Here is a 12,036-nt window from a genome sequence, read left to right as displayed (position 1 = left end):
TAAGCAACTTCAGCAAAGTCTCAGGATACAAAATCAATGTACAAAAATCACAAGCATTCTTATACACCAATAACAGACAAACAGAGAGCCAAATCATGAGTGAACTCCCATTCACAATTGCTTCAAAGAGAATAAAATACCTAGGAATCCAACTTACAAGGGATGTGAAGGACCTCTTCAAGGAGAACTACAAACCACTGCTCAATGAAATAAAAGAGGACACAAACAAATGGAAGAACATTTCACTCTCATGGATAGGAAGAATCAATATCGTGAAAATGGCCATACTAGCCAAGATAATTTATAGATTCAATGCCATCCCCATCAAGCTACCAATGATTTTCTTCACAGAATTGGAAAAAACTACTTTAAAGTTCATATGGAACCAAAAAAGAGCCCGCATTGCCAAGTCAATCCTAAGCCAAAAGAACAAAGCTGGAGGCATCATGCTACCTGACTTCAAGCAATACTACAAGGCTACAGTAACCAAAACAGCATGGTACTGGTACCAAAACAGAGATATAGACCAATGGAACAGAACAGAGCCCTCAGAAATAATAACACATATCTACAACTATCTGATCTTTGACAAACCTGACAAAAACAAGAAATGGGGAAAGGATTCCCTATTTAATAAATGGTGCTGGGAAAACTGGCTAGCCATATGTAGAAAGCTGAAACTGGATCCCTTCCTTACATCTTATACAAAAAATTAATTCAAGATGGATCAAAGACTTAAATGTTAGACCCAAAACCATAAAAACCCTAGAAGAATACCCAGGCAATACCATTCAGGACACAGGCACGGGCAAGGACTTCATGTCGAAAACACCAAAAGCATTGGCAACAAAAGCCAAAATTGACAAATGGGATCTAATTAAACTAAAGAGCTTCTGCATAGCAAAAGAAAGAATCATAAGAGGGAACAGGCAACCTACAGAATGGGAGAAAAATTTTGCAACCTACTCATCTGACAAAGGGCTAATATCCAGAATGTACAATAAACTCAAACAAATTTACAAGAAAAAAACAAACAACTCCATCAAAAAGTGGGCGAAGGATATGAACAGACACTGCTCAAAAGAAGACATTTATGCAGCCAAAAAACACATGAAAAAATGCTCATCATCACTGGCCATCAGAGAAATGCAAATCAAAACCACAATGAGATACCATCTCACACCAGTTAGAATGGCCATCATTAAAAAGTCAGGAAACAACAGGTGTTGGAGAGGATGTGGAGAAATAGGAACACTTTTACACTGTTGGTGGGACTGTAAACTAGTTCAACCATTGTAGAAGTCAGTGTGGCGATTCCTCACGGATCTAGAACTAGAAATACCATTTGACCCAGCCATCCCATTACTGGGTATATACCCAAAGGATTATAAATCATGCTGCTATAAAGACGCATGCACACGTATGTTTATAGCAGCACTATTCACAATAGCAAAGACTTGGAACCAACCTAAATGTCCAACAACGATAGACTGGATTAAGAAAATGTGGCACATATACACCATGGAATACTATGCAGCCATAAAAAATGATGGGTTCATGTCCTTTGTAGGGACATGGATGAAACTGGAAACCATCATTCTCAGCAAACTATCACAAGGACAAAAAACCAAACACCGCATGTTCTCACTCATAGGTGGGAATTGAGCAATGAGAACACATGGACACAGGAAGGGGAACATCACACACAGGTGCCTGTCGTGGGATAGGGGGAGGGGGGAGGGTAGCATTAGGAGATATACCTAATGTAAATGACGAGTTAATGGATGCAGCACACCAACATTGCACATGTATACATATGTAACAAACCTGCACATTGTGCACATGTACCCTAAAACTTAAAGTATAATAATAATAAAATTTTTAAAAAAAGATTTAAAAAGAAGAAGAACCGGCAGCCCAACTCTTCCGAAACTCTCCTTTTAGCTGGGAGCATCTGTCAGTAAAGGGGCCGGGACAGATCTCTTAGCGCCTGGTAGGTGATTGGAGGAATTTTGGCTTTTACTTTGAATGAGATGGGAAGCCAGCGGAAGCCGTGGAGCAGAGGGTAGTCTCATTTTAGAGATGAGGAAAATAAAAGGCTACCCCACAGTAAGTGCACCACTTGCGTTTAAAGAAAAAAATATATATATTAACAGGAGGTAACCACTGATTTGGGGCCACTAGTCCAGAGATTCGAAATGAAGCGGGAGGAGACACGTTAAGATTAATCTACAGGGAAACAAATTATTTACACCGAAATACAATTTAACACAAACATACGCAAAGAGATATGCCAAGGAGTACTCCGGGGGCTGTATTCAGGCACTTGTTAACGAAAACGAAGCGAATCTTGACGCCTCAAACCCTGTCCAGCCTACTTGATTCCGGGGGTGGGGCTGTGGGAATCGCTGCCCACCCGGAATCCGGCCTGCCCCAGCATGGCCACGCCCCAGCCACGCCCCGCCGACGGCCTGCCGCCGGGGTTGGCCGCGGCGGTGGCTGAGGCCACGGTGCCCGGAAGTGGGGCTGACGTGTCCCGGCAGCGCTCGGAATTGTGGGCGACTTGGCTAATGGCGTCGGCTAGTCTTAGGGGCCTGGGGAGCTGGCGCTGAAGCTTCTTGCCAGGTTGGCTGGTGACACCCGGCGTGGCCGGGCCCCGCGGCAGCGGAGGGACCTGCCCACCTTGTGGGCTCCTCCGCAAGAGTCGGCGGAGCCTAGCAGGGCGGGGCGACTGCGGGGGACGCCTCCGAGAGAAGCCGGAGGTGTTGCGGGGAGGCTGCTGGTGGACGCTCGAGCAGGCTCCGGGTTCGCAGCCCAGGGCCCAAAAAGCGGGCTGCTGAAGGACCAGAGACACCGGGAGGGAGCTGCCTGTGTCCCCAAGGAGCTGACAGTGCCAGAGCTTGTTTGTACCTCTCGGAAATTGGCTGGGACCTTGGAGGATCATGTCGGGCACCAGCAGCCCCGAGGCGGTGAAGAAGCTGCTGGAGAATATGCAGAGCGACTTGCGCGCCTTGTCACTGGAGTGCAAGAAGAAATTCCCACCTGTCAAAGAGGTAAGCTTCAGGTGACGTCAGGAGAAGGCACTGTGAGCATGCCTGGTCCTGTTAGACCCAGTGCTTCACCCCAGTTTCCATTCCTAATTTTCATTCAGGCCTCACCTCTCCAGATTTCTGAGTCGGTGGGTTGTTCCACAAGGGCTTTTTATAGTTTCCACTGGAGAAGGCTGAGGCACTTTGATTTTCTCCCCTCTCCTGTCCTCCCAGTTTAGGAGTGAAGTTCATGAAGTGAGCCTATTCAGTTAATCCAGCTAGGTGTACTGTACACTAGCCTATTCTCGCCTTTTTCTTACTCGAAACTGGCCAAACCAAAATTGAAAAACTTGTTTGTTGCTCCCCGAAACGAGTATCCACCCATCTTGTTGAAACCTGTACTCCTCACGTTTATGGCGTATCACTGAATTGGAAACAATTTTCCTTCTGGTATATATCATTCAGCTTAACTCTGTATCAGTCCTTTGACGTGTTAATAAACTGTCTAGAGCCACCTAATTTATGAAGAATATTGAAGATCCACATAATCATGTTAAACCTTGTTGTTATGAGCAGTACTGTAGTGGAAAGTTGGGCTTGCAGTCAGAGCGAATACACCTGAATTTAGTTCCAGCAATAAATCTTAACCTCTTTGAGCTTCAGGTTTTTTTTTTTTTTTTCAGCTGTAAAATAGGGTTAAAGGATGGTTTTATATTATGTATGGGAAAGATGTCAGAGCAAAGGGGTATTATTAAAGAGACCCCAGTAAATAATACATGGAAATTAAATTCTCCAAATAGTTCTTGAGTTGAAATATTTAACATTTGGTTACTATTTGCTTTTTCTCTTAAAATGCCATTTAAATTCTCTAAAAAACAAACAAACAAAAAAAACACCAGAAACAGGCCCGGCTAATTTTGTATTTTTACTAGAAACAGGGTTTCTGCATGTTGGTCAGGCTGGTCTTGAACTCCCGACCTCTGATGATACCCCCGCCTCGGCCTCCCAAAGTGCTGGGATTACAGGGGTGAGCCACAGCGCCCGGCTATTTTTATTTTTATTCCTGTTTAATGTAATTTGTTTTACCTGCAATTTCATTTACTCTTTGCCCTAAAAATTCACCGAGGGATTTCATATTTACATATTTATTTAAATATACCTTTATTATTATGAAGATTATGTAATTAGAACTTGACCAATAAATTTTGGATTTTAGGCTTGTAAGGAGTATTAACTTTTCTGTAAGTGCATTGGTTTTATCAGTTTTCAACAAACTCCATCTTGTATTTCTTTAATAAAGTATTACCCAGTGATGGAAACCAGATATGCCACTTTTTGAAAGATGGCTGTTATGTTTTATTTCACATAGTCAATAGTCTGTTTTGATATTGATTTTCATTATTTTTTTATATCTGTTGAAAGTTATAATAAGTAAATCTAAAGAATTAGGCTGTTTTAGAGAATTTTAAAGACTTCAGTTGTTTTAATTATAAGAGAAATGCTCTCATTTAGAAAATATCAAACACTATTTTGTAATTTCAACAATAATTTGTAGAACTGACTTCGCAGTTCTAATAATTCATGCGAAAACTGTGGTTCCTCTATAGGCTGTTGTGGTCTAGCTTGGGAATTTAATTGCCATTTATTACATTTTTTTGTTTTGTTTTGTTTTTTTGATTTTGGAAATGGGGTCTCTGTGGCCCAGGCTGGAGTGCACTGGTGTGATCTGCAACCTCGAACTCCCTGGCTCAGGAGATTCTCCCACCTCAGCCCCCCGAGTTGCAGCGACTACAAGTGCATACCACCACGACAGGCTAAGTTTTCGCTTTTTTTTTTTTTTTTTTTTTTTTTTTTTTTTGTAGAGACAGGGTTTGGCAGGCTGGTCTCCTGAACGGGGCTCAAGCAATCTGCCCACCTCTGCCTCCCAAAGTGCTGGGATTACAGGTGTAAACCACCATGCCCAGCCGAAAGCTGCTGGAGGATCCCTTGAGCCCAGACAGTCAAGGCTGCAGTGAGTGGTGATTGTGCCACTGTACTCCAGCCTGGGAGACAGAACGAGACCCTGTCTCAAAACAAACAAACGAAAAAGCTTATTAGTTTTTACTTGAACACTGGCTAGAGAGATATTTTGTAATTGCACCTAGTCTTTGAGATAATAGCAAAAGTAATTCTTGTGATTATCTCTGATACATAATTTTGTATATGGTACATGTTTATAAGAATTTGTTGAATGAAAGCTTTTTGATTTCTTACCCAGTGACACTGGGCACTACTTTAGGAATTGAAAAATGATCTTGACCCTGTCATAGGTTTAAAACAAAGAGAGTCATTAACCTAATTATGATGATGTTTTAGGACAAAGCTTTGACTTTCAAGAAATAGCTTGGCTGAATTAAATTTTCTCTATTAAATTAATAAGAGTGCCAAATTTTGGCTTTTGTTCTTCAAGAAACTGGTAAGATTTTGGTTTTATTTTTCTCTTTGGGTGCCAACTAAACTTTAAGGCAAAGTCTAAGAAGCTAGTTAACAGAGACATTTTATATTTAGTCTTTATTTCAAATTTTTAGTCATTTCTGCGTTTTATGGCCATAGTGCTTGACTATTTTATTTATTTATTTATTTATTCATTGAGACAGAATCTCTTTCACCTAGGCTGGAAGTGCAGTGGCAGGATCTTGGCTCACTGCAGCCTTGACCTCCTGGGTTCAAGTGATTCTCCCACCTCAGCCTCCTGAGAAGCTGGGACTACAGGTCCCACCACACACAGCTGATTTTTGTATTTTTTTTGTAGAGACAGGGTCCCACCATATTGCCCAGGCTCGTCTCCAACTCCTGCGATTAGGCAATCTGTCCACCTCTGACTCCCAAAGTGCAAGGATTATAGGCGTATCCCAGGCTGGCCATGTAATTCTTTTTTAAAATTAATAATAAGCTGGATTTAAAGATTTCAAATCTGTTAGAAAAACCAATAAAAGAGTATTGATAAAGGATAGTGCCTTATTTACTGATATTTACTTACTGTCTTTGGACTTCTACATGGTTTTTCCTACCTTACTGTTTTCATTTTTAACTCTATCCTTTGTATATTAAATTGTTGTTGTAGTGGCTATGGCTTTATTCTGTCATTTTATAATAACCTCTTTCTCTTTTTTTCTATTTTTCTTAGTCCTTATGCATAAATCTTCATGTTTTAGCAGTATAACTTTTTTTAGTACAACTGTACTAGCTAATTTGGGAATATTTGTAAGAAATTTTTTTCTTTGTTTTAAAAATTACTTTGAAGCCTTCCATGATCACTTCTATGTGATTAATATTCAGTGGCCTTTAGAGGAAGAGACCTCTGAAGCTTTATGTTTATGTATTTCATGAATAAAAACTTTTTTTATTTCCTATTTGCAGGTACAGATGAGGGGTATCTAACTGAGCCTGGAAGTTGGAGGAGGGGAGTCATTCCTAGCAGAGGAAATAGCACTTGTTTTTAGTATTCCATGTAAAATAAATTTTATACTGAAGATGATTGGAGCCATTAGAGCTTTTTGAAAGAGAGTAATATGATCAAATTGATATTTAGTAACATTGCCTTGACAATTGGTAGGAAGAATTAGAGGGTATTGAGACAGAAGCAAAGAGAGCAAAGTTTAAAAAATGATGATTCTCTGTTTTGAAGCAGTAGTGGACATAGACAGAAGGTTGCTTGCATTAAGTTAGACAGTAGTGAAAGAGAGTATAGATTGAAAAGGTAAAAATTACCAAGGCATGGTAACCTTTTGTATAATGGAGAGAGAGAAATGTGTGATGCCTCCCAGGTTTCTGGCTTGGGAAACTAGGTGGATCATTAAGAGAAGAAGTAAAAGAGGAGGAAATGTTTTGGGAGAAAAGAGTAGTCATGTATGTATATTGTTTGAGACGGAGTCTCTGTTGCCTAGGCTGGAGTGCAGTGACACAATCTCAGCTCACTGCAACCTCTGCCTCCCAGGTTCAAGTGATTCTCCTGCCTCAGCCTCCTGAGTACCTGGGATCACAGGCGTGTGCCACTACACCCGGCTAATTTTTTTGTATTTTTAGTAGAGACGGGGTTTCACCATGTTGGCCAGCCTACTCTCGAACTCCTGACCTCAGGTGATCTGCCTGCCTCGGCCTCCCAAAGTATTGAGATAACAGGTGTGAGCCACCACACCCGGCAGAGTAGTCATTAAGATTTATATGTAACATCCAAGTGGAACTGACCAGTAGGTGTTTGAAAATGATGGTTTGGCACTTAAGAGGGAGGTCTAGAATTTCAAATTTAGGAGTATCAGTTTATAAATGATATTAGAAACCATAGAAGTGGATGAAATGGGCCAGGAAGAGTGTTTGTATAGAGTGAGAGTATCAGGACTGGAAAAGGAACTTTGGGAAACAACATTAAAGAAAAAGGCTGCTGGGCAGACTGAGGTTAAAGATACAGGAGAGAAGGGTAAAACTCGTTAGAGAAAACTGAAGTTTCAGTGGCATAAGTATATGAACAGGATTTCAATCTGAGAAAGGACACATTATATTCTGACAGAGGAAGGACAAAGGAAAAACCGGGTTTGAATGTGACAAATTTGACAGAAGGAAGCGACAAGTTGTGGGCAGTTTGGTCTGTGGCCTCTGCTTTCTTGGGAAGATAAGAAACAAGCTTGTTACTAGGAATAATTAAGTGATAAAAGAAGTAGGGGGTGGGAAGTTTGAGGAGAGCAGTGGATCACTTTGGAGAAGTGGAGGAGAAATTGTCTTGGAACACTTAAGAGTCTTAGCAGGAAGAGTGGTTGAAATAATGGTGGATTGTGAGAGCTAGGTTGGATTCCCAAAGAAGGAAAGCCAATAGTTTGGATTGATTGGATGATGATGGGAAGGTTATCTGTTTCATCAAAGAGCAGTGGGGTTGGGGAGTGAGAGAGCTAGAAGGATAGGAGTTGGGACAATGGTGGGAATCCCGTATTTCAGATTGCCCAGTACTAGAGGATGATGAAGTCCAGGGAATGGGTGGTAGAAGGGTAAAGGGAAAGAAGTTCATTTGAGTTTAGGTGGTCAGAATTAGGGAATTGGATAGATTTCTTTTCTCTCTTTTTAAATGATGCAGAATCAGTAAGGGTATAAATAATTTAAAAGTGCAAGTAGTCTTCCCAGGCTATGTACTTTAAGTTTCCTGTTACCCATTCAGACCTGATAGAAATTGGCTGGCAGAGAAAAGCAAAGATTTCTTGTGATAGAGTTCCTCAGTATCCAGGTGTTTTGCTTTGTTAACTGACTTAGGGAGACCCCTGGTAAAAGAGATACCTTCTACTTGCTGTGACAGGATTTGCCATTTAACCAGATATTTAGGGACTGTGACTAATGTCATTGGCTCTCCTGGTTGGGTTAACACCTCATTTGCATGACCTTATGACAGTGAAGATGAGGGCTGGATAATCTTTTTTTTTTTTTTATTGTTTTTTTATTTTTTTTAATTAATTTTTTTTGCACACAAAAACAATAAACATTTTCTAAAAATACATACAAACAAAAAGATGTGTATCAAACATATTAGGAAGGTTGCACATGGGAAGTCGGGGAATAGAAATGGGGGGTGGGAGTTAAAATAAATGAGAGAGGGACTTTATATGGATCAGTGATAATAACTCAATCTTCTATTTGACAAAGAAGAGGGAGAAGGAAGAGGAAGAAAAAGAAAGTGGGATAAAGGATCAGAAAGGGAGGAAAATAGAAAAAATTAGAGTATGACTCCAGGGTAGACCTGTTTTGTTGTCACTGAGTTGGCTGGTTGGTTTGTCTGTTGTATTTTTCATGTTTCGCCAAGTTGGCCAGACTGGTCTTGAACTCCTAGCCCGAAGTGATCAACCCGCCTCGCCCCCCAGAGTGCCGGGACCACAGGCGTGAGCCACCACGTCCAGCCCCCACATTGCTTCTGGCCTCCGTGGTAGACCTCCCAGACGGGGCGGCCAGGCAGAGACGCTCCTCACTTCTTCCCAGACGATAGGTTGCCGGGCAGAGGCGCTCCTCACTTCCCAGACGATGGGTGGTCGGGCAGAGGTGCTCCTCACTTCCCAGACGGTGGGTGGTCGGGCAGAGGCGCTCCTCACTTCCCAGACGGGGCGGCCGGGTAGAGGCGCTCCTCACTTCCCAGATGATGGGTGGCCGGGCAGAGGCGCTCCCCACCTCCCAGACGATGGGTGGCCGGGCAGAGGCGCTCCCCACCTCCCAGACGATGGGTGGCCGGGCAGAGGCGCTCCTCACCTCCCAGACGATGGGTGGCCGGGCAGAGGCGCTCCTCACCTCCCAGACGATGGGTGGCCGGGCAGAGGCGCTCCTCACCTCCCAGACGATGGGTGGCCGGGCAGAGGCGCTCCTCACTTCTTCCCGGACGGGGCGGCCGGGCAGAGGCGCTCCTCACCTCCCAGACGATAGGTGGCCGGGCAGAGGCGCTCCTCACTTCCCAGACGATGGGTGGCCGGGCAGAGGCCCTCCTCACTTCCCAGACGATGGGTGGCCGGGCAGAGGCGCTCCTCACTTCCCAGACGATGGGTGGCCGGGCAGAGGCGCTCCTCACTTCCCAGACGATGGGTGGCCGGGCAGAGTCGCTCCTCACTTCCCAGACGGTGGGTGGCCGGGCAGAGGCGCTCCTCACTTCCCAGACGATGGGTGGCCGGGCAGAGGCGCTCCTCACTTCCCAGACGGGGCGGGAGGGCTGGATAATCTTTACGAGCTTACTTGGGATCTGTTTTGGTTTAGAATTTTATAATGTATTGTAGTTTCTTCCTCTTGACATTGTGTTCTTTCTCCCATAAGCGTAATATAATATATTCATGCTTTATATATTGAAAGCTATAAACTGAAATAAATGATTACCTGTGCTTTGGTGACAGAAAAAATAAAAGACATAGTCTCTAACTTATAAGCCAAAAAGGAAGACATATTTCAAAATTTGATTTATTTTTCTTTTTTCCTTTATGTAAGTATAGCTGAACATTTTCAACCATGTATGAAGTTGAAGGTTTTGCTGTTACTGTTATAATTTAACAGAAATTTATGAGTCTCCTAAAAAAGCACAGCAGGAACACAGAAATAATTGAGAAATTGCCTTTATTCTCATGAAGTTAACTCAAGGTTGAATAAAATGTTGCCTTCCCACTAGGCTTGGAACTTTGCATCCTTAGACTCTAATGCAACATGCCATATTAAATATTTCATTTTACAGATGAGGAAACTGGTTTAGACAGGTTTAGTAATTTGCATAAGGTAGTAAAGCTGGAAAATGGTGGAAATGGTATGTGAGTCCACATGAGTCCATCTCTAACTCGTCTCCCATTTTCCATTATATCATGCTGCACATGCCTTTACAACTTTATTGTTTTTGTTATTGTTCCCATTTGTTTACCTTGCTTCATTATTTGTTACTATTGGTTATTCTTTCCATCTTGGAACCCTCTAGTTTTGAATTTTGTAACACTGTACTTCCCTGTTTCCCCTCTCAGTGTTCCACATCCTTTTCTTTTTTCTTTTTGTTTCTATTTTTTGAGACAGGGTCTCACTCTGTCACCCTGGTTGGAGTACAGTGGGCTATCTTGGCGCTCATTGCGGCCTCTGTCTCCCAGGCTCAAATGATCCTCCCACCTCAGCCTCCTGAGTAGCTGGGACTGTAGGCAGATGCCACCACAGCCGGCAAATTTTTGTATTTTTTCATAATGACAGGATTTTGCCATGTTGCCTGGGCTGGTCTCAAATCCCTGAGCTCAAGCAATCCACCTGCCTCAGCCTCCCAAAGTGCTGGGATTACAGACCCGAGCCACTGTGCCCGGCCATCCTTTTCTTTACATACAAGTGTCTCCCAGGTTCTGTCTTCAGATCTTCCCTTTCTCCATGCTCACCTGCTTGGCATCATCCACTCCTATTGCCTCTGGCCTTGCTATGATGCTGATGACTCTTAAATCTACTTCACTCATTTGCTCTCTTTACTGAGTGTAGAGCTGCATTTCCAGCTGCACATCAAACACATCTAAGATGTTTTTTCACATGCGTCAGTAGAACTTCTTCTTTTTCTTTTCTTTCTTTTCTTTCTTTCTTTTTTTCTTTTTCTTTTCTTTTTTTTTTTTTTGAGACAAAGTCTCGCTCTTGTCCCCCAGGCTTAAGTGCAATGGCGCGATTTCAGCTCACTGCAACCTCCACCTCCCGGGTTCAAGCGATTTTCCTGCCTCAGCCTTCTGAGTAGCTGGGATTACAGGCGCCTACCACCATGCCCGGCTAATTTTTGTATTTTCAGTAGAGATGGGTTTCACCATGTTGGCCAGGCTGGTCTCGAACTCCTGACCTCAGGTGATCCACCTGCCTTGGCCTCCCAAAGTGTTGGGATTACAGGCATGAGCCACTGCGCTTGGCCTCTTCTTTTTCTTTTCTTTTGAGACTCGTGTTATCCAGGCTGGAGTGCAGTGGCGCAATCTCGGCTCACCGCAACTTCTGCCTCCCGGGTTCAAGTGATTATCTCGCCTCAGCTTCCTGAGTAGCTGGGATTACAGGCGCCCACCACCATGCCTGGCTAATTTTGTATTTTTAGTAGAGACAAGGTTTCTCTGTGTTGGTCAGGCTGGTCTCAAACTCCTGACCTCAGGTTATCTGCCCGCCTCGGCCTCTCAAAGTGCTAGGATTACAGGCGTGACCCATCGTGGCCAGCCAGATAGAACTTCTTGTGATTGAACTGGTCTTTTCCTCAAAATGTCATTTTCCCCCTATTTCAGTTGTTTTATTAATGGTATCTAGCACTGTTGCCTACTTTAGTCATATTTGGCTATCTTCTCTCCCTCATCTCTCTTTATTCACTGTCACCTGTTCCTTCCAGCTCTGTAATTTTTAGCATACTTCTCCTTTTTTCTGTTTTCTCAGCTATTATGCTAGTAGTAACATTGTGCCTGGCCTTTGACATACATTAATAGCATACATGACTTCAAATCATTCTGTATGTCACCCATACAGAAGCCCAGAATGTCTACTC

General features: G+C 43.0%; 1 protein-coding gene across 9 annotated transcripts in view; it reads left to right on the top strand.

Annotated features, from left to right (window-relative positions):
* Positions 1-2,502: 2,502 nt before the first annotated feature.
* MON2 (MON2 homolog, regulator of endosome-to-Golgi trafficking) overlaps positions 2,503-12,036 on the top strand; it is a 135,221-nt gene continuing 125,687 nt past the window's right edge. For 5 of the 9 annotated variants that reach the window (XM_055251068.2, XM_055251066.2, XM_055251069.2 and 2 more), the window contains exon 1: positions 2,503-3,053. In XM_055251068.2, the coding sequence (XP_055107043.1) occupies positions 2,943-3,053 (111 nt within the window). In that variant the 5' untranslated portion in view covers positions 2,503-2,942. The remainder of the gene's footprint in view (positions 3,054-12,036) is intronic. The other 4 variants (XM_063621236.1, XM_055251072.2, XM_055251067.2 and 1 more) reach the window with 3 other exon arrangements.

This window comes from Symphalangus syndactylus, chromosome 17 (assembly GCF_028878055.3).
Source record: "Symphalangus syndactylus isolate Jambi chromosome 17, NHGRI_mSymSyn1-v2.1_pri, whole genome shotgun sequence".
In the NCBI taxonomy this organism is placed as follows: Eukaryota; Metazoa; Chordata; class Mammalia; order Primates; family Hylobatidae; genus Symphalangus; species Symphalangus syndactylus.
The sequence above is the reverse complement of the archived record's forward strand: the minus strand, read 5'-3'. Positions and strand labels throughout refer to the sequence as shown.